Source organism: Drosophila willistoni (genome assembly GCF_018902025.1).
Source record: "Drosophila willistoni isolate 14030-0811.24 chromosome XR unlocalized genomic scaffold, UCI_dwil_1.1 Seg143, whole genome shotgun sequence".
In the NCBI taxonomy this organism is placed as follows: Eukaryota; Metazoa; Arthropoda; class Insecta; order Diptera; family Drosophilidae; genus Drosophila; species Drosophila willistoni.
The window spans coordinates 8014126-8032036 of record NW_025814056.1 but is presented as its reverse complement, the minus strand read 5'-3'; the positions used below and the strand labels follow the sequence as shown (position 1 = coordinate 8032036).

The 17911-nt window shown below is 40.3% G+C and overlaps 9 protein-coding genes across 10 annotated transcripts; 4 read left to right on the top strand and 5 right to left on the bottom strand.

The window, feature by feature from the left end:
- Positions 1–318: 318 nt before the first annotated feature.
- Positions 319–1990, top strand: LOC6645205 (tRNA (guanine(37)-N1)-methyltransferase). 2 transcript variants are annotated; one of them, XM_023177285.2, is made up of 3 exons: positions 319–375; positions 446–1842; positions 1923–1990. In XM_023177285.2, exons 2-3 carry the CDS (start codon positions 501–503, stop codon positions 1940–1942), a joined length of 1362 nt encoding a protein of 453 aa, XP_023033053.1. In that variant the 5' UTR covers positions 319–375; positions 446–500; the 3' UTR covers positions 1943–1990. The 2 variants fall into 2 exon arrangements, with proteins under 2 accessions (XP_023033053.1, XP_046867922.1); XM_047011966.1 differs by having other exon boundaries at positions 446–1852; positions 1923–1977.
- Positions 325–2523, top strand: LOC6645632. Its single transcript, XM_023177286.2, has 3 exons — positions 325–375; positions 1923–2096; positions 2261–2523. The coding sequence occupies exons 2-3, from the start codon at positions 1923–1925 to the stop codon at positions 2432–2434; spliced, it is 348 nt and encodes a 115-aa protein (XP_023033054.1). The 5' UTR covers positions 325–375; the 3' UTR covers positions 2435–2523.
- LOC6645631 lies at positions 2475–3376 on the bottom strand. The gene has a single exon (XM_002068254.4). It carries the CDS (start codon positions 3338–3340, stop codon positions 2543–2545), a length of 798 nt encoding a protein of 265 aa, XP_002068290.4. The 5' UTR covers positions 3341–3376; the 3' UTR covers positions 2475–2542.
- Positions 3377–4392: 1016 nt separating this feature from the next.
- On the bottom strand, positions 4393–10217 carry LOC6645630 (titin homolog). The gene is made up of 3 exons (XM_002068253.4): positions 9831–10217; positions 7330–9459; positions 4393–7258 (listed from the first exon to the last, which is right to left on the bottom strand). Exons 1-3 carry the CDS (start codon positions 9907–9909, stop codon positions 5175–5177), a joined length of 4293 nt encoding a protein of 1430 aa, XP_002068289.2. The 5' UTR covers positions 9910–10217; the 3' UTR covers positions 4393–5174.
- A 330-nt stretch (positions 10218–10547) lies between these two features.
- LOC6645629 lies at positions 10548–12609 on the top strand. Its single transcript, XM_002068252.4, has one exon. The coding sequence runs from the start codon at positions 10615–10617 to the stop codon at positions 11659–11661; it is 1047 nt and encodes a 348-aa protein (XP_002068288.2). The 5' UTR covers positions 10548–10614; the 3' UTR covers positions 11662–12609.
- LOC6645628 lies at positions 11725–12479 on the bottom strand. Its single transcript, XM_023177425.2, has 2 exons — positions 12448–12479; positions 11725–12150 (listed from the first exon to the last, which is right to left on the bottom strand). Exons 1-2 carry the CDS (start codon positions 12466–12468, stop codon positions 11725–11727), a joined length of 447 nt encoding a protein of 148 aa, XP_023033193.2. The 5' UTR covers positions 12469–12479.
- A 136-nt stretch (positions 12610–12745) lies between the features above and the next one.
- LOC6645627 (dentin sialophosphoprotein) lies at positions 12746–14869 on the top strand. The gene is made up of 4 exons (XM_023177511.2): positions 12746–12763; positions 12856–13257; positions 13313–14646; positions 14704–14869. Exons 1-4 carry the CDS (start codon positions 12746–12748, stop codon positions 14822–14824), a joined length of 1875 nt encoding a protein of 624 aa, XP_023033279.1. The 3' UTR covers positions 14825–14869.
- A 9-nt stretch (positions 14870–14878) lies between these two features.
- LOC26530125 lies at positions 14879–15822 on the bottom strand. The gene is made up of 3 exons (XM_047011829.1): positions 15560–15822; positions 15071–15474; positions 14879–15009 (listed from the first exon to the last, which is right to left on the bottom strand). Exons 1-3 carry the CDS (start codon positions 15611–15613, stop codon positions 14886–14888), a joined length of 582 nt encoding a protein of 193 aa, XP_046867785.1. The 5' UTR covers positions 15614–15822; the 3' UTR covers positions 14879–14885.
- Positions 15823–16442: 620 nt separating this feature from the next.
- Positions 16443–17723, bottom strand: LOC111518999. Its single transcript, XM_023177510.2, has 4 exons — positions 17467–17723; positions 17311–17399; positions 16978–17253; positions 16443–16896 (listed from the first exon to the last, which is right to left on the bottom strand). The coding sequence occupies exons 1-4, from the start codon at positions 17485–17487 to the stop codon at positions 16767–16769; spliced, it is 516 nt and encodes a 171-aa protein (XP_023033278.1). The 5' UTR covers positions 17488–17723; the 3' UTR covers positions 16443–16766.
- Between the last annotated feature and the right edge of the window lie 188 nt (positions 17724–17911).

Sequence of the window (17911 nt, the reverse complement as noted above, 5' to 3'; positions counted from 1 at the left end):
GATACTGGCATGAACCACACATCAGAATTTTCCGATTCGCAAAAAAAAGTATAAATTAAAATTTAACTGCTTTTTTTGGGTATTATTTTAAAGTAGAAGAAAGTTTTAAAAACATGCATAGGAGCATAGTCTTTCAATAAACATTTAAAAGTGCTGGGCGTACGAACCACGAACCATTTTTATTTTGATACCAAAAACTTTTTAAAATACATATTAAAAATGTATTCTAAATTGCATTTTTAAGTTGATTCAAAAGTTATACATTTTTGCCAGTAACTTTAACGTAACTGACCACTGTGCATCGTTATTATCGATAGTGCCATCGATTGTTTTGCAACGCTAACATATAACGAACCAAGTGCTAATTCGTTAAAGGTAAATTTTTTATAAGATTTTTTTTCTCAAATTAATTAATGCAGTTAATCAAACTCATATCGCAACTAAGAGTACAACAACAACAACTACGACAAATCCTTCGACAACGCCACTACTTCAAGAATATGGAATGTCCGGAGCTGCTGCCGCCAGCTAATGTCCGTGGCATGAGGCACTTACAACGTGGAGAGTTCAAAAAAAACGTGCAAGTCCCCAGGCTGAGGATAAACGAATCCCAAGTGGATCATGTGATGCCATTAGTTAAGAAATTTATGCTTAAAATGGAGAAATTAAAGCCAGTTAGACCAGTGGTGGTAGATGGTGGATCAGACGACCAAAAGGCACAACAAAAGGAGATTTTGCTTCATCCTTTGCCCATCACCAAATGGGAGTCGCTGCCCACGGAAGAGCTGGCAAAAAGGGATATCACTGAGCAGAACTTTTCCTTCAGCCAACTCGAACTAGTCTATGACAATTGGACAGCCAATGAGATACTGAAAAGCATTTTGCCCTTAGAAGAAGAGGGTCTCACCTCCTATTCCCGCATCGGTCATATAGTGCATTTAAATCTACGTGATCATTTGTTACCCTTCAAGAGCATTATCGGCCAAATTCTGCTAGACAAACTGCCAAATTGCCGTTCAGTCGTCAATAAAGCGTCAACAATAGACAACACCTATCGTAATTTTCAAATGGAATTGATATGTGGCCAAGACGACTACCAAGTCGAGACCAAAGAGAATGGGATTCCCTTTGAATTTGATTTCTCGCAGGTATATTGGAATCCTCGTTTGTCCACGGAACATGAACGCATTGTAAAATTACTGCAACCCGGCGATGTCCTCTACGATGTCTTTGCCGGAGTCGGTCCATTCAGTGTGCCGGCTGCGAAGAAACGTTGCCAAGTCATGGCTAATGATCTGAATCCTCATAGTTTTCAATGGCTACAGCACAATGCAAAGCGCAATAAATGTCTAAATAATATCCAAATGTTCAATAAAGATGGCCGAGAATTCATATTGAAAGATCTACAGAGAGATCTTCTTGAGCGATGGCATAAATCCGATTCGAATTATTCCATACACATAACGATGAATCTGCCTGCCATGGCCGTTGAGTTCTTGGACGCGTTTCGTGCTCTATACAATGACAAGGACTTGCACGATCTATCCAAAGATCTTTTAAACTATCCCACAGTTCATGTTTATGCCTTCGCCAAGGGTGAAAATACAAAGGATCTGGTAAAAGAATTGGTCGAACAAAATTTGGGCTGCTCCCTTAACGCCGAGGAAAATTCACTTAATATTAGTTTTGTTCGCAATGTGGCTCCCAAAAAGGACATGTATAGAGTGACATTTAAACTCAATTATCATCTGTTGACCACAACCAAGGAGACGGAGACGACGGAGCCTGTTGTAAAGAAACGCAAAGCAGACGATAGCGACGTGGCTCTTACTAAAGTGAAATGTATTTAAATGTTAAGCAAATAAAGTTGATGGTCTTTTTTACCTAAAACCATTATATAGTTGAGTTTATCTTCGTTTCAGATGGGTCGCAACAAGGCTAATAACAAGAAGGTAGCTGCAACTGGCGCTTCTACCAGCGCCAAGCCAAAGACCCCCTTCAATAAATCCAAGAAGGCTAAAAATCTGTTCAAAGTAGCCGATAATAAAAAGGGCAAAGGCAAGAAGCCCAAAGAAGTTCAAGGAAAACTTAAGAAGGTAAGCTTATCCGGATAGGAAAATCATATGGCCATATACCATAGATACATATTTCTTTTTTGTTGAAGTCAGATATTCATTTTTGAGAATGAAGTATTTAAAAGTACGATTGACTTTTGTCTTTCCATCATAAAAGACTGATTATTTTTGGCTTTTGTTCACAGATCAAAGAATCCGTCAAGGCCAAGCAGGAGAAAGCTGATGCCAGCTTGAAGACTTTGCACAAGGATTTGGTAGTTAAAAAACCAAAGCCATCGGTGGCCCCCATTAAGAACAAGAGGAAGCCTGCAGCAAATACCCAGAAGGTATCGGATAACCTAAGCAAACTGAAGTTTTAAACCAAATTGCCCCGAATTGCATATATGTAGTTGTAGTTAGTTTCAATGGTTAAAACAAATATATAATAGATATATATGTATTACTCAAATATGAGATGTTTGTGGAAACTAAATTCCTAATGGATGATTAGCTGGAGGCAGAACAGCAGCTGGACTCTGTGTTGGAGCTGCTGGAGTTGCAGCGGTTGTGGTGCCATTCGTCGTTGCCACACTTGGACTCCAACCAAAGAGTTCGCGTATTATGCCATCCAATTGATTTTTGTCTATGCCAGCAGCGTGTAGTTGATCCAGCACGGAAATGGTGTCGGGCCAAGTCAACCAGCGTTCGTAGACGCCTTGTAAGGCTTGCATGCGTGTCCAGAACTGTGAAAAGATACCACGCTGCAGTACCTTGGCTTCGATGAGACCCCGTATGGCATACTGGGGAAAATAGAGTTGCAGTTCGCTTAAGAATCCACGCCAGCCAAGCACTGAACCCGACCAATATGGATAACGATTCCATAGGCTAATGCCCAATTCATTTTCCTCAAACTCAAATGAACCACCGCCAGAGGCAACCAGCTGTTGGTCAACCCATTGCAAAAATTGAATCAATTCGGGCTGGGACAACAAACGCCAGCGTGCAGTGAATCCCGACTGGCTATTTATAATTCTCACAAATGCCTGGAACTCCGCATCGTTCAATAGGTAACGCAAAACGAGTTGCTTAATTGGTTTGAATTGTATAAGACGTATGATTTCTTCCAAGTCCTGTGAAAGCGTTGGCAGTGGCGCTGGTGTCACCAGTCCCACTCCCAGCGATGGCAAGGGCCCACCTGCAATCGGGACAGACGATTGTGGTGGCCACTGACTGTAGGTCAATGTGCAGAGGGCCAAAAACAACAACCCAGTCAACGAAGAAGCCATCACTAGATTCTCAACTGCTGAGAGACCCCACAAAGTTCTCCCTTTTTATATGGCCAATTCAACTTATCAGCAAAAAACAAAACAAAAAATTCTCCATGAATTTGTCGCAGCATTTTGTGTGTTGACATTGCAGCTGATGATGATGATCATGATGATGCTGATGTTATCTTTGCTTCGAACTGTTTATAGTTTTGCCGGAAATTCCTATCCGGGAGGGGAAAATACGTTTTTATTAACAATCATAATAGTATTATCTTAAAATCGCAAACAAATTGATAAATTTAGAATCTTAATAAAGCAAAAACGGCCAAAACAGTTTCAGTTACTAAACCCAGTCAACCAATATATAATATACATATATGTATTTAGATACACACATAGGTACTTATGTATGTATTAGACATCTGCATGAATGTCAAAAAAGTGACATTCGGATATACTACTCTCAAAGTGAGTTGAGTGAATATGAGTGCGAAACGGAATAAGTATGAGTGAGTGGATAGGCTTGCTTTATACTCGGCCGCACAATGTTAAAACAGAGAGTATAAGTGAGTTTGTTTCGAATGTATCCGAATGACAGGTGCCGACACAGCATTATATGCAATATTTGACTACAGCAATAACAAAACAAACGAAAACAAAAACAACAAAATACGCTTTAAATTACATACTTTCTCACTTTGGATAGTTTTTCCTCCTTCCATTTTTGCGACTGCTGTGTTTCAACGAAGCAAAGAAAATAAATACACAAAATATGTACCCTGATACTTGAATAACTCGAATTTTTTTAGATGTGTCAAATTTGTCACTCCGTTTTACTGAGTACTCAGTACTCAGTGTCATTCAATTTGCTTTGTATGAGTACCAAAATATACTAATACTCATACACACTCACTCATTGTGCGTCTGTCACTCACTCTATTCAATTCTATCCGAGTATACTCTATTTTACTTATTAAGTGAATGAAGTCATGCAGCTGTCTAGTATGTATGTATGTACAGTGATTTGGATTATTCTGACATGAAATATATGAGCACTTTTAAAAAGATTCTTTCTTTGGCTTTGTGTGAACTTTATTTCCAAATATCAACAATGCATTTTGGAGACAATTATGAGAAACCACAAAACGAACATATTGAATAACATTAGCGAATCGATTGGGTTCCTTTTTTGGGAGGTATTTGAACACGAAATAACTGGCATGATATACAAACATTCATACAACATATCAGGGCATGCAACTTACATCTTGTATCATAATTTTTTAAATACAAAGCAGATCTTTTACAAAATCTCAGTCGATTAGAATTTTGGATATAGGAAATTACTTAATTTGTTTTCGTTTTCTTTCGGATACTTTTGAAAAATTTGATTTCTGCTTTGTAGCGTTGCACTCTCTGATACAGATACAAATTATTCTAAATATATATATAATTATTAAACAATTTTAGAGTTTGTTTTTGTTTTTTGATGGTTTGTTTACGTATACAGAAATGTTTTCCCATTCTCTTTATCCACCTTTTCACCCGACCGTCCGTAGACCTAGTTTTCTCTCACTCATTACGAATCTTATAGAAAAAAACCTTAAGCTAACTTAAAAAAAATTCTGTTGCACAAGCTCTTTATCATTTAAATTGTGAAAACTTTCATTATGCCATTAAGTTGAAGTGGAACTAGGATGGCTAATTGAATTCCTTATTTGGCTGATAAGCAGCTCATAATTATTATCAATTAAGATTGGCGTGAGACGAACTATATAATGAATAAAAAAAAAGAAGAAAACTAACTTAAAAAATAAAAGCGAAACTGAATGACGGTGAGGAACGATGTTGGTCAGTTGCCCCCCTTGCGTCGTTGCCACCAAGCTCTAATTGCTTCTCCTACTTGGCGATAGATCATCAGAGCCAATATGGGCAGAACCAGTCGGGCATCTTTGAATAAATAAACGTAGCAGGCAACCAAAAAGAGAACCAAATCCGTGGAGTAACTTAAAGCTGAGCGAACTTTCTCATGGGCCTGCTCCTCAGAGTGCATTAATGCCAAAGCCGAGGCCTTTTCCAGTAGTTCTCGATCGGCAGGCGATAACATCAGTGTACCTGTGCTCCTCGGTGACAAGGCGGAAGTGCTTTGCGTAGGTGGTAGAGGTGCTGGTGGTCTACTCAGGGATGTATCCCGCGACCGTGAGGGTATTCGACGCTTGATTACCCGTTTAACCTTAACCAAGCGAGTTCTTCCTCGGGCATCGGGACGAGCTTCAACAGCGTCGCCCATGTAACTTTCACTTTCGGGTTCCGCTTTATATTTTGTCTTTGGCGGTGGTACTACTAAAACCATGGGGTACTCCTCCTCTTCTTCAGGAGCTGGTGTAGTTGGAGTATTCGGTGATGGCAGATGCTGCTCCTCTTCGCTGCTTTGACGAGACGCCACCTTATTTAGAGCTAAATTGCTGGAGGCATCGCGTACATGAACCAACTGTTCGCGTTCTGAAATGGAGAGACGACGCTCACGACTAACAGTAGGAGGAGCCAAGAGCAAATCATCATCATTCACAAGACGCTGTTTAATCTCTAATGTCTCGTTGTCCATCTCCTCATCGCTGGCTCTGGCTGCTGCTTTTTTCAGCTCATCCCGATCGAGATAGAGGGGCTTGTGATATCTATGGCTAGAGCCAACCTCGCGCACCAGATCACTGTAGTGATCGACAGCGGCATGAGCCTCTTCTAGCATTAGGCGTTCAGCCTCCTGGCGACGTTGATCTTCCAACTCTTTGGTCTTCCGTTTCAATTCAACATCGGCTGCTATAGCAGCGGCATTGACTTTTTCCAATGGATTTGATAGCTCCTCATTGGCCTCGGTATTCTTTTCGGTAGTCGTACGTTTGTCGCGACTGAAAAAGGATTTTAAGCCTTTGGCTAAATCTAGTTTTATATTGCTGCTCGCTGCGGCAGTAGTAGCAGGATTAGTGTTTGTGGTGTGGGTTAAACTGATCGTAGGGCCAGGAGCGGGCGTAGTTGAAGGAATTACACTTGCAGCCTCTACAGCTGCTGTTCCTATTGCTTGTTCTACATGCTCATTTGAGGACCTTTTCAGTATAGGTTTTGGCACAAAATCAGGACTAGGTAAGGGGACAGGACGTGTTAGAACTACCGCTGCTTGTTCCGGTGTAGGAGCACGATATGGTGTAAATGTTCCTCCAGCCATAATACGCGGATGATAGGTTTCCAAGTCACGGGGACTTGGTGATCGAGTTCGTGCCATTAATTCCATTTTGAATTTCTCTATGGAATCTTGTTCAGATGATGCAGTACTTTCGGTATAATCCGAACCCAGATCATAGCTAGATTTAAGTGGCTTATCACCTGTAACATCTTCATCTCTATCATCGATTTCCTCACTTTCATCATCTGTGCTCTCAGTTAGGTGTTCTTCTTCAGCATCTGCTTCTTCATCTTCGTTTGTTTCCATTTGTCTTTCCTCCTTTTGGTGTTCGTCCCTTTCCGCGTTTCTCAGACGTGACATTTGCGTCATTATAATTTCGTTGACATTCTCCCTAGAGTCCCATTTGCGTCCAAGTGATACCATATCTGCGGACTGACGCCTTAGTTCACTTCGTCGCTCAAATGATGCTCGTTCCGCCTCAGAAATCGAACCCAGACGTTTACGAAGATTAGCCGGTGGCACTAGCTTTTCCGGTATTTCAGGTTTCGGCGCGGATTTCGATGCCTGTTCCAGCTCCACAGCCTCATAGAATCGGGCCATGGCCCGTTCATAAAGCAATTCAGTGGAGCTAACTGAACGACGCAATGGGAACGTTGTATGCAAGTTAGTAAACTCCAAGAAAGCCAAGTCTGGAGCAGAAATTGATATTGGCGGTGGTTGTATGGCATCCTCCAGATCCAACTCAAAGGAATCTTGTTCTATAGAGAAAGAGAGAGGTAGAAAGAGAAACGAATAAATGGATTCCAATTAAAGCCATAAGCATACGCACTGTCTTTATCCTTAACTTTGCTATTCTTATCGAAGACCACCAACATGAACTCATTGCTGGTATGAACTTCGTCGTGTTTCTCTGCAACTGAGGATCTGGCCGGGCGATAGCTTGAAGGAGTTGGCAATGGTGATGCTGGTGGTTCCATCGCCGTTGGCGTAGGCGGCGGTGGTGAACTTATCTCAATAGTGGGTAACTTTTCACCCACAACTGCGCTGGCATTAGTGGCAACAGCCAAGGCCAATAAGGGCACATTTTTTGCTGGACTTAGTGCTGTTTGTCCCGAAAAGCGTCGCACATTTTGATTAACACCCAATTGGACAGGTTCGGCGCTTCGTTGTAGGGCGGGCGTCGTTTTAATTGGTTCCGGAGGCGTTGGACTTTTGCGTAGAGATGATGATTGTGGCGGTGGTTGCTTTTTAACGGGAGGACTCAGACTACGTTTTCGTTGTTGGAGTGGGGGTGATGAGGGCGTGGGTAGAGCTGGAGGCAGTTTGTTCGTTTCGGTTTTAATCTTTGGTTTAAACAATTTCAATGATGACAAAGGCGATGAAGGAGTGGGTGTCATCTGTGGCGATCTTTGGGGCGATTTTTGTGGTTTCTCCATGGGCAAAGCTGTGGTCGTAATCAAAGTTAGATTGAGCTTAGTACCTGAGGAAGTTGTTGTCGTGGGAGCAGGACTTTTGCGAGCATCTAACTTTAACGCCTCGACTGAAGTGCCATAGGACATTTCATGATGCAATTGCTCATTATCAATAAGCTGCGGTTTGGGCTTCCTCTTGGAACTGGGCGACATACCCGTTGAAGCATCAGATTGCGGTCGTGGAGGCGAAAGAGTTTTGCGTCTAGGAGGTACCTGCACTTTCGATGCGTCTTTATCTCCTTTTGAAATGTCTTCACCAGCTATTTTCGTGGCCGATTTGGGTTTGACTATACCCCTCTTTGGATCGGGTATAAATAATAACTCCGATTCCTCAGAAGGCTCACTCAGACCATACGGGTTTTCGGCCTTTACGCGAAATTTATATTCCGAACCTTCGATTAAATCGTGGAGGGTGGCTGTCAATGATCTTGTGGTAGCTGCCTTTAGCCAAACATTCCAGCCTAAGCGAAAGTATTCCACTATATAATTGCCGATCTTGCAACCGCCATCATCTGCTGGTGCGGTCCAGGACAATGTGGCCGATTTCCCAAAGGACATATTCAACTTGGGAGCACCTGGTGGATTGGGCCGTGCGGTGACTGTGACCAAAAATGAGGTGATATCTTCGCCTAGTTTATTCCAGGCCCTTACAACGTACTCGCCGCGATCTTCTCGTAACACGTTATCGATCTTTAACATGGAATTCTTATCCGTATTGGAGATCTCAAAACGCCCGCCGGGTGCAATAACTTCACCTTCATGTAGCCATGTTATGACGGGCAATGGTTGACCCGCTATGCCCACCTTAAGGCGCAGAACCTCATCCGCTTCAACAATAAGACCATCTTCATAGGTGCGCGGCAAACGTATTTTTGGAGGAGCCTGCACCATAAGTCGGGCCTTGGTTACGACATGACCGGCTCGATTAGTGGCCGTGCACTTGATCTCACCCTCATCCGTAAGTGCCACCTGGTGTATGATCAGAACGCTTGCATCGTTTTCATTCACAATTTTAGTTCGACGACTGCTGAAGATCTCATAGCCATCCTTAAACCAATTGATCTCTGGCGGTGGTTCACCTAAAATTTTAACACGAAATTCGATGCGCTCATCCTCCACAGCATTTGTATCCGCCAATTCATCGATGAAACGGGGCACTGTTATCGCATTTCGTTGCAAAGTTACTGTTAATGGATCGGATAGATCACTAGCATCGGACCGTCCCACAATATTTTCGGCGAAACAACGAAACTGATAACGCCAACCGGGCTCTAATCCGCTAATGCATACCTCGCACCTTGAGATGGGTGTGGGCGTAGCTCTCACCCAATGCGGGGAGCCCATCCGACGATGTTCTACAGTATAGCCAGTAATAGGGGACCCACCATCCATTAGAGGGCGCTCCCAGCGAAGATTCACCACATCGGGCTGCTGCTCCGTCAGGGAAAGTGGCGTCAGTATGGGGCGACCCGGCGGAGAGGGACGCTCTGTGGGCACAAAAAAAAAACAGAAAACAACAATTAAACTTAGAGATCCATCTCATTATCTCGCTCCCGCACACGCTCGCCCATTCTCTCTCAATCTCTTTGGTTCTCTAACGCTCTCTACCGTTACTTTAGACACGAAATTTTTAGGCCAAACGGCAACAGCAGCAACCACTTGAACGAATGGCTAAAAATAACCGACAAAAAATTCTGGCTGTCCTCTCTCCCCCGCGTACTCACTGCCTGTCTCTCCTAGCTCTCCCACCTGCCTACATAGCCCATAAGTCTATTTTTTTTCTTTCAATTTTTCTATTAATGATATATTATGGTTTTGCTACTACTTCCCCATTCCATTGAATTTGAAACAAACTTGCCTGCAGATTTCCAATGCACATTCTTCTTGGGTCGTCCTGTTTGTGTTTGATTCTGCAATTTGCCCGGCTGGTTGCCCATTTTCCCGTATTTCTTTTGCTTTTTTGCTGTTTCTGAGATTGCTTTCGAGGAATTTTTGTATTTAACCTATTTACTTTTTTTTTGCTTAAATTTCGTCATATATAGAAATTTCTATATATAGAAAGAAACGGATGCACAGTTTAACTTTGTCGTTTTCCAATTATTTTGTCGTATTTTAGAAATTTTATGAAAATTGTTATGTTCGTGGTGTTGGTAGCCATCGCGGCGCATTGAATAATCCGTTTGGTCGTTTAGCTCGGCATTATCTTTTCCGTTCTATTTTTTTTTCAAATGGACTTTTTGTCGTTTCGTTGATCGAGAGAGAACTTTTTTTGTTTGATTGTTTGAAAATGTCAACGACGACTAACGGTCAGAGTTGTCATCATTCGTGAACGATAACTTACGACCCACTCACACTGTTATCAGAAAGAATTAAATGTTCTAGTACGTTACAAGACAAACCATGCATGCGTTTAGAAAATGTTATATTTCTTTGGCTAATCGAGCATTGCAAAGAAAAGAAAAGTTATATGATTTTTCTATGCATTTAAATATAATCACAATTTTAAGAATTCTATGCAGTGTGAGAAGTCTTCAACCTTTGCATATGTGTATTTCTGTCTTTAGCTTAGTTGGTCACACTAATGGCTTCAAATCAAAACAAATTTGTTTAAATAATAATTCAAGTTTTCGCTACGTTTTCCAATGGGGGGCACTCGGTGTGTTTTTCGCAATTGCAAAGTTTCATCGCAGCGTAATCCCAAAATGCACTTCTTCAAGTTTCCGGTGAGGCATCCGAAACGTCTGGAGGCTTGGCTAAAGAACTGCTCGAATGAGGAAATTACCGAACTGGCCGACCTAAAGAAATTGGCCAATCGAGCGGTATGTGCTCGGCATTTTCGTGTGGAATGCTTTATGAACTACAAAATGGACAGACTGATAGCAAGCCAAATGCCGAATCCGACTCTGATGCGGATAAACAAGTATTTGGCTTGGGATATTGAAAATCTCGATACGCATGGTGAACCAAAAATGGTAAAATTAGAGAAACCCACGGCCAAGCATTTGATCCCACCGGCAGAATTTGAGTGTCCGCTTGGCTTCGACAGCGACGATTATGCAGACGTTACAGAGGAGGATGAGGAAATGCCTGATTCTTTAGATGCAGATACAATTCAAACGATTGATGTCAAGGCAACGAAAAGAAAGGAGGACGAAGAGGTGGAGAAGCCACTATTACAACAGGAAAAAGAGGAATTGAAACAGGACACTAAACGATTAAGAATGCTTGCCTTTCGATTGGTGGATGAGGGTCACAGCCTGGAAAATATAGAGGATGAGATCAATACTGATGTCGAATCGGTTGAAACTTCCATACAAAACGCCCACGACGAGCTTCAACGGAAATACGACAAACTTTTGGATGATCATGAACAATTAAAGAAGTCTAAAGCATCCGAAATGCTGTCACAAACTGCCAGCTCCTCCTCCTCTCTCAAAACTTTAACCAAGACTCAGTTATATCAAGGCCTTAAAAAATATCTAGGACCCACTATGGCCGCCTTGGTGCGCATGGAAATGTTTGGGGGTATAGATGATCGCGAATGGCAAGATGATGAGCGGCAATTTGCGATGGAACTACTACAATTAGGCGATGAGGTCTATACCTACTGTTCCGAAGAGTGGCGCTTCCGTTTGCCCTCCCTCCGACTGGTTCGCAATTGGCTAAACCATCAAAACGACCAATTATAGTTATAAACATCATATTTAATTTAATTAATTATACTTATAAGTAGCTTATACATATATGTAAATTCAATCCAAATGGCATATTATAGAATCATCTGTGGTCTTGTTAACGCATATATCTTGAGAGGATGAATCACAGAAATAATTATCCAGGCAACTGCCGGTGACATTGGTTGGCGTGGTGGCTCCAAAGCAAAACGCAAATGTTGTCCGTGAGGTACATGCAAACACATAGTTTGGAGCGCACTGGCCACAGCTATCCGTGTCCCCACAACTGGATGGTGTCTCGCTACGTTGAAAGCAAATCACGGGCTGATCTGTGCACACTAAACCATCGGTGCACGTGAATGTCTGATTTGTATACGGTTGATCGGATCCGAAGCACAAATGATATGACGTTTGATTGATGCAAGCAGCGCCATTCGACGCTTGGCACACATTGCAATCGCTCCATGTCTGATAAATCAAATGCAACAGGAACACAGAAAGAACCTTAAAAAAAAAAAAGGACACTACATGAAAACTGCAGGACTTAAGTTTCAAAAACCATATCGTATTTTCTCTGTCGTCTTATTAAAGTTACACTCATAAGATTAGTTAATATCGAAAGCAAATAATTGTTAAAAATTTACGCAGAACTTTATCTAAATATAGAAGAGCCTGTTGTAAAGTAAACGTTAATAATAGCTTTAGATAAGGCCTTTTGTCGTTAAGAAAAAGGATCAAGTTTTTTAGACTGGCCTTCAATTTGAAAATTGTGTTAGCGAATATTTTAAGTCTTTTACTTACCACATAGATAAACTTGTACATCTTGAAACTTTGCCAACAGTCGTATGAATGGTTTGCGAATTCATTCAGCTTGGCCTTTTAAACAACCGAAAAAAAATGAAAATAAATAAATAAAGAAGTAGGTTTACGGCGCCATGTGATTCACTACTATGGGAACCTTGATTTTTGTATTTTGGTTATCTTTACGGCGGTCTAAAACCACACCCAAGTCAAGGGAAAACTCTGGCGTCTCCTATATAAACGGCAGATTGCCAATTCACAACTATTCTAGGCATTTTAACTCTGCAGAACTCTAAACATGTTGAAACTTATATCAGTAAGTAAATAAACATAGATTCATACCGAAAAAAGAACAATATTGTGCCATAAAATTCATTTATACATATGTATGTCTTACATTTTATCTAGTTTCTCGCAATACTGTTCGCATTTCTGGATCTAACCTTCGGTCAGTGGAGATGCAATGTATGCTTTAGCACGGGCATAGCTTGCGTGGACAGTCGATCCTATATTTATTGCGGGGACTCAGTTACCGACACTGATACACACAGCTGTCCTGACGACACTGTCTGCACGGGCACGGATGAGATATGTGTGTCCCCCAGTGAGTCTGTAAGTGCTGCTTGCGATGGGAACAGTTGTGGCGATTGCCTTTTAACTGATAGACGTTATGCCTGTTTGAGTGAATTTGAATATGGATTTTGTTACAATGAAACTACCGTTTTCGAGAATAGCATTTCTACATGTCCTGATGGCTACTATTGCACATTGGAGAACTATGTCTATTGCGCCCCCATGGAATCGTCAACTGTATGCATAGTAATTTGATTTTTTATTTTAAATAATTTCATTTGACAATTTGTAGCCTTCTTGCGAGCCTTCGACGACAACAATAGAACCGACAACGAGCTCTACAGACTCATTATCTAGCACCACAGACACGAATACTTCACCCCAACAATCTACGACAGATTTTTCTACATCAGATTCCACATGGAAAACTTCAACGACAAATGCCCCACAGGACTCTTCCACCACAGAATCTTCAACTTCAGATTCCACGAACGATTCTTCTACATTGCAATCTTCTACTACAGATTCTTCAAACGAGTCTTCCAGCTCTACAGATTCATCAAATGATTCTTCCACCTCAGAATCTACAACGACGGATTCGTCTTACGATTCTTCTACCACAGATTCTTCAAATGACTCTTCCAGCTCTACAGGTTCATCATCCACCACAAACGCATCAGATGACACTTCCACGCCATTGTCTACGGAATCAACGATAACGACGACAGATTCATCAAATGATTCTTCCAGCACAGATTCGCCTTACGATTCTTCTACTACAGATTCTTCAAATGACTCTTCCAGCTCTACAGATACATCTTCCACCACAAACGCATCAGATGACACTTCCACGCCATTGTCTACGGAATCAACGATAACGACGACAGATTCATCAAATGATTCTTCCAGCACAGATTCGCCTTACGATTCTTCTACTACAGATTCTTCAAATGACTCTTCCAGCTCTACAGATACATCTTCCACCACAAACGCATCAGATGACACTTCCACGCCATTGTCTACGGAATCAACGATAACGACGACAGATTCATCAAATGATTCTTCCAGCACAGATTCGCCTTACGATTCTTCTACTACAGATTCATCAAATGATTCTTCCAGCTCTACAGATTCATCTTCTACCACAAACGCTTCAGATGATACTACAGAATCAACAATATCATCTACGGATTCTTCAACAAGCGAATCTACAACAACGGATTTTTCAACCGAGTCTTCCACTTCTACAGATTCACCAGCGGAATCATCTACTATAAGTTCATCAACTGATTCCTCCACTAAAGATTCAACAGAATCAACAATATCTTCAACAGATTCATCAACTGATTCGTCCACGTCAGACTCTACAACGACGGAGTCGTCCAATATTTCTTCCACAACTCCTGTAGATTCATCCTCTACTTCATCAACAGATACTTCCACACAAAAAACCACAGAATTTACAATATCCACGACAGATTCTGTAAATGACACTTCCACAACATCATTCCCACGTACAACTACAGCTTCTAGTTCAACAACAGAAGCATTTAACCCCGATTCCTATTGCGCCGGTTTGAAACAGAAGGGATATTTCCGCGTTGAGACTGATACAACATGCCAAGAGTAAGTTTTTGTCCATTTAAAAACAACACAAATTAAATTTATTTGCATAAATTTTAGCTACGTCTACTGTTATAAGCTGTCCACTGATTATCTGGGATGGCTATATCATTGCAATACGAATTTGTACTACAATTCCCAGACGGCTCTGTGCCAATCTGAAAGACCTGATGATTGCTAAGATGAAACACATGTTTCGATCAGTACAAAATACAATAAAATACAATAAGTACAATATTTATTTATGAACAGGTGTCTGGTTTTGTAGTACTGCAATATTTTTTAGTTGCATCGTACCATTGGTTGCTAGGACAATCTCTGACGGTAGCTGTATATGCATTGTTGACCAGACGACAATAGACATAACTTAAACGATACGATACAATAATTATAATGGTTGAGTGCTCTAAATATTAAATTCACTTACGTTGCACAAGTTGAATCCAATTCATTTTGATAGAATCCTGTTGCCTGCACTTCCTGGCACATAACCGTAGGATCTCGGGGAGCTGCTGTGGTTGTAGTGGACTCCGTAGTTCCGACTGATGACGATAATATGTCGCTCGACGGAGTTGTCACCGAAGTCGTTGTCGTTGAATCGTTAATCTCACAAGCGGATGTACTGCTTGCCTTAGGATAGCACACATATGTCCCATCGGTGCATCGATAATTCTTGGGGCATTCTATATACATACGTATCGTAGTATTTTCCAAACATATGGAGAATGTTGTTTCATTAAAACAAGCAACATTACTCTGCTTCTGACATATATCGCACTTATCTTGGCCAATTACGATGATTGGTGAGAGTAGACCTAAAAGTATCCATGTCTGGAAAGTAGCAAAGCATAAAAATCGAAGTCTGTCTATTCGAGAAAGTATTTTGGTTGGTACAAGTTGTAAAAAGAGCACTTACTTTAATCATTTTTATAAACGTAAGGATGAAACGTCTGTATAATGTCAGATACATGAAGAAACTGTGAAATTAGCCCCCTAGTAGAGCATATAGTTGAAGGCAATTTATATATTTTAGTGCGTTTTGCTTGTAGTTGTGCAGATAAAGATAAAACCATGAGGTCTTTTTTTATTTATGTAGCTTGATAACTAGTTTGTGGCAATCGTAAAGAAATTTTTAGAATTATTGCCAGATCATAAAGCCGCTCCTCAATGTCAAAAAAATTATTCGTTAATACATCCTTCGGGTTGCGTGGTTGAGCAAGATTTTAGTAATTCATCGAAATATTCATAAAGTTTACATTTTCTAATTTGGGCACGATAAATGCCATTGGATAGGTAACAATAAATATAACTAAAAGGTTGTCAGATCATTAATGAATGAATTGAATTTAATTGATATTTAGACCATCTCTCCTGTTACCTGTTACATGTTTGATCTGCTTGATTTTGAAATGTTGTCGTCCTGTTGGCTACTACACAGGCATCATCGGCATTCCAAACCGCTGTATCGGTTGCGGTCTGATCCAAAGCATCGGGCAATGGGTTAATATCCATTTTATCTGACTGGCATAAAGGCTCATATTCATGACAAATGTAAGAACCATTCGTACAGTACAGACCATCGGGACATGTTATTTCAGAATAGGTTGGTTTATCATCTAAACATATGGAAAACGAATTTTTGCTATGGCAGGCTATTCGATTATCTTGACAGATATTGCATGTGGCTGATAGATGATCAATAAAAAGCTTTAAACGAACACATTTGTTAGCAAAGAGTCCTACAAAATCTAGCGGAAACTCTTACCAAAATTAGAAATAATTTGAATGACATTCTATCACTTGCATACCAAAATGCTTACTGAGCCAACTCCAAGGCCTTTAAATGCTCCAAAATATGAATGTGCATATGTAGATATGTAAAAGACATGTTTTATCTCTCAATTCGCGAAACAAATTAAGCTTATTTGCTGATCATATTTTGCATTTTTATTTTGAAATACGATTATTTACATTTCTGCTTTTGAAAAGCATTAGACACAACATCTCAATGACGTTGAACTCTGTTAAAACTTTGGATGGGATGATCCTTATCTAGCTGATGATACAACAAGTATCTATTGTATCATGGTCTAGCTGTGGCTCATTCCTTAATGCATGGCCAATTATTCTATGCATTCAGATGGCTGGGTGCTAACACACCTTTTGGTAACTGAATCGAAGTATGGCTTGTGCGATGTACATTTCATAACTATTGGTTTGAATACATCATTCAATTGGTAACAATAAATATACCTGCGAATTCATTAAGATGGAAAATTGATTACACTGTGTTGATTCAGAATGGACATATATAAATCCAAAACTTATATTTACGTGTTGCATGTTACATCATCTTCGTTTTTAAAGAAAGCATTTGAAGTGGCAGTTAGGCAAGTGGCCTCTGCACTCCAAGACGCCACAGTAGTTGTTGATAAAGACTCTTTAGTTAGATTTTCAGTTCCACTGGAGGCAGTTTCTTCTTCTACATAACATTCTTCAGGCCTCTGAGCCACACATTTTGCTTGAACTGAATCAAAATATGGTTTACTAGTTGAACACTTAATGACTATCGATTGGAAGACACCATTAACAGCATAGAAATAGTTATACCTGCAAATAGAGAAAATCAATCACAATTCGTTAATTTAATAGACAATAAAAACTTACGTAGTGCATGTGGGATCATTTTCATTTTTCTCAATTGTAGGTGCAGTTGCCTCTGACAATGTCCTTGCGGTGAAACATGATATCAAAACCTTGCCAAAAATCAATATACTTATATAAGAAATTAATATTAAGGTTCTAATGCTAGATCTAACTTACCAAGGCTATACACAGTTTCATTCTGATCACAATTTGTATATTCTGAAAAGTTTCGCATCTGCTAATGAACTAACATTGGTCAATTATTAAGGTTGCCATGCTTTTATAGAATTAGATATCTAATCTTTTTTTTGCTTTCACATTTTATTTCACCATTGTATATTTTTCCAAGAAAATATAACATCTTGGAAAAATATACTTTATGCTTTTACAATGGTACTTAGATAACTAAATGGTATACAACTAAATTGCCAAGCTGTTATGTGGAAGTACAGCCAGCTGGCAGGGTACTATCACATTTGTTATTGTCGGAATTAAAGTATGGTTTGCTCGATGCACAAGTGCGGATACTTGATTTAAAGACACCATTAAGATCGTAACAATAAATATACCTGCAAAATGGATCAGTATGGAAAATACATTATAATTTGTTAGTCTGCAATAT

Coding starts and splice junctions, on each gene's coding strand:
- LOC6645205 (XM_023177285.2), top strand. CDS start 501: ATGGAATGTCCGGAGCTGCTGCCGCCAGCTAATGTCCGTGGCATGAGG. Junction 1,843..1,922: donor GGCTCTTACTAAAGTGAAAT/GTATTTAAATGT, acceptor TCTTCGTTTCAG/ATGGGTCGCAACAAGGCTAA.
- LOC6645632 (XM_023177286.2), top strand. CDS start 1,923: ATGGGTCGCAACAAGGCTAATAACAAGAAGGTAGCTGCAACTGGCGCT. Junction 2,097..2,260: donor TTCAAGGAAAACTTAAGAAG/GTAAGCTTATCC, acceptor TTTTGTTCACAG/ATCAAAGAATCCGTCAAGGC.
- LOC6645631 (XM_002068254.4), bottom strand. CDS start 3,340: ATGGCTTCTTCGTTGACTGGGTTGTTGTTTTTGGCCCTCTGCACATTG.
- LOC6645630 (XM_002068253.4), bottom strand. CDS start 9,909: ATGGGCAACCAGCCGGGCAAATTGCAGAATCAAACACAAACAGGACGA. Junction 9,460..9,830: donor TGTGCATTGGAAATCTGCAG/GCAAGTTTGTTT, acceptor TTGTGCCCACAG/AGCGTCCCTCTCCGCCGGGT. Junction 7,259..7,329: donor CAAAGTTAAGGATAAAGACA/GTGCGTATGCTT, acceptor CTTTCTCTATAG/AACAAGATTCCTTTGAGTTG.
- LOC6645629 (XM_002068252.4), top strand. CDS start 10,615: ATGGGGGGCACTCGGTGTGTTTTTCGCAATTGCAAAGTTTCATCGCAG.
- LOC6645628 (XM_023177425.2), bottom strand. CDS start 12,468: ATGTACAAGTTTATCTATGTG. Junction 12,151..12,447: donor TGTACAAGTTTATCTATGTG/GTAAGTAAAAGA, acceptor TTTTTTTTTAAG/GTTCTTTCTGTGTTCCTGTT.
- LOC6645627 (XM_023177511.2), top strand. Junction 13,258..13,312: donor CCCCCATGGAATCGTCAACT/GTATGCATAGTA, acceptor GACAATTTGTAG/CCTTCTTGCGAGCCTTCGAC. Junction 14,647..14,703: donor ACTGATACAACATGCCAAGA/GTAAGTTTTTGT, acceptor CATAAATTTTAG/CTACGTCTACTGTTATAAGC.
- LOC26530125 (XM_047011829.1), bottom strand. CDS start 15,613: ATGTATCTGACATTATACAGACGTTTCATCCTTACGTTTATAAAAATG. Junction 15,475..15,559: donor CGTTTATAAAAATGATTAAA/GTAAGTGCTCTT, acceptor GCTACTTTCCAG/ACATGGATACTTTTAGGTCT. Junction 15,010..15,070: donor TTGGATTCAACTTGTGCAAC/GTAAGTGAATTT, acceptor GTATCGTTTAAG/TTATGTCTATTGTCGTCTGG.
- LOC111518999 (XM_023177510.2), bottom strand. CDS start 17,487: ATGAAACTGTGTATAGCCTTG. Junction 17,400..17,466: donor TGAAACTGTGTATAGCCTTG/GTAAGTTAGATC, acceptor ATTTTTGGCAAG/GTTTTGATATCATGTTTCAC. Junction 17,254..17,310: donor AATGATCCCACATGCACTAC/GTAAGTTTTTAT, acceptor CTCTATTTGCAG/GTATAACTATTTCTATGCTG.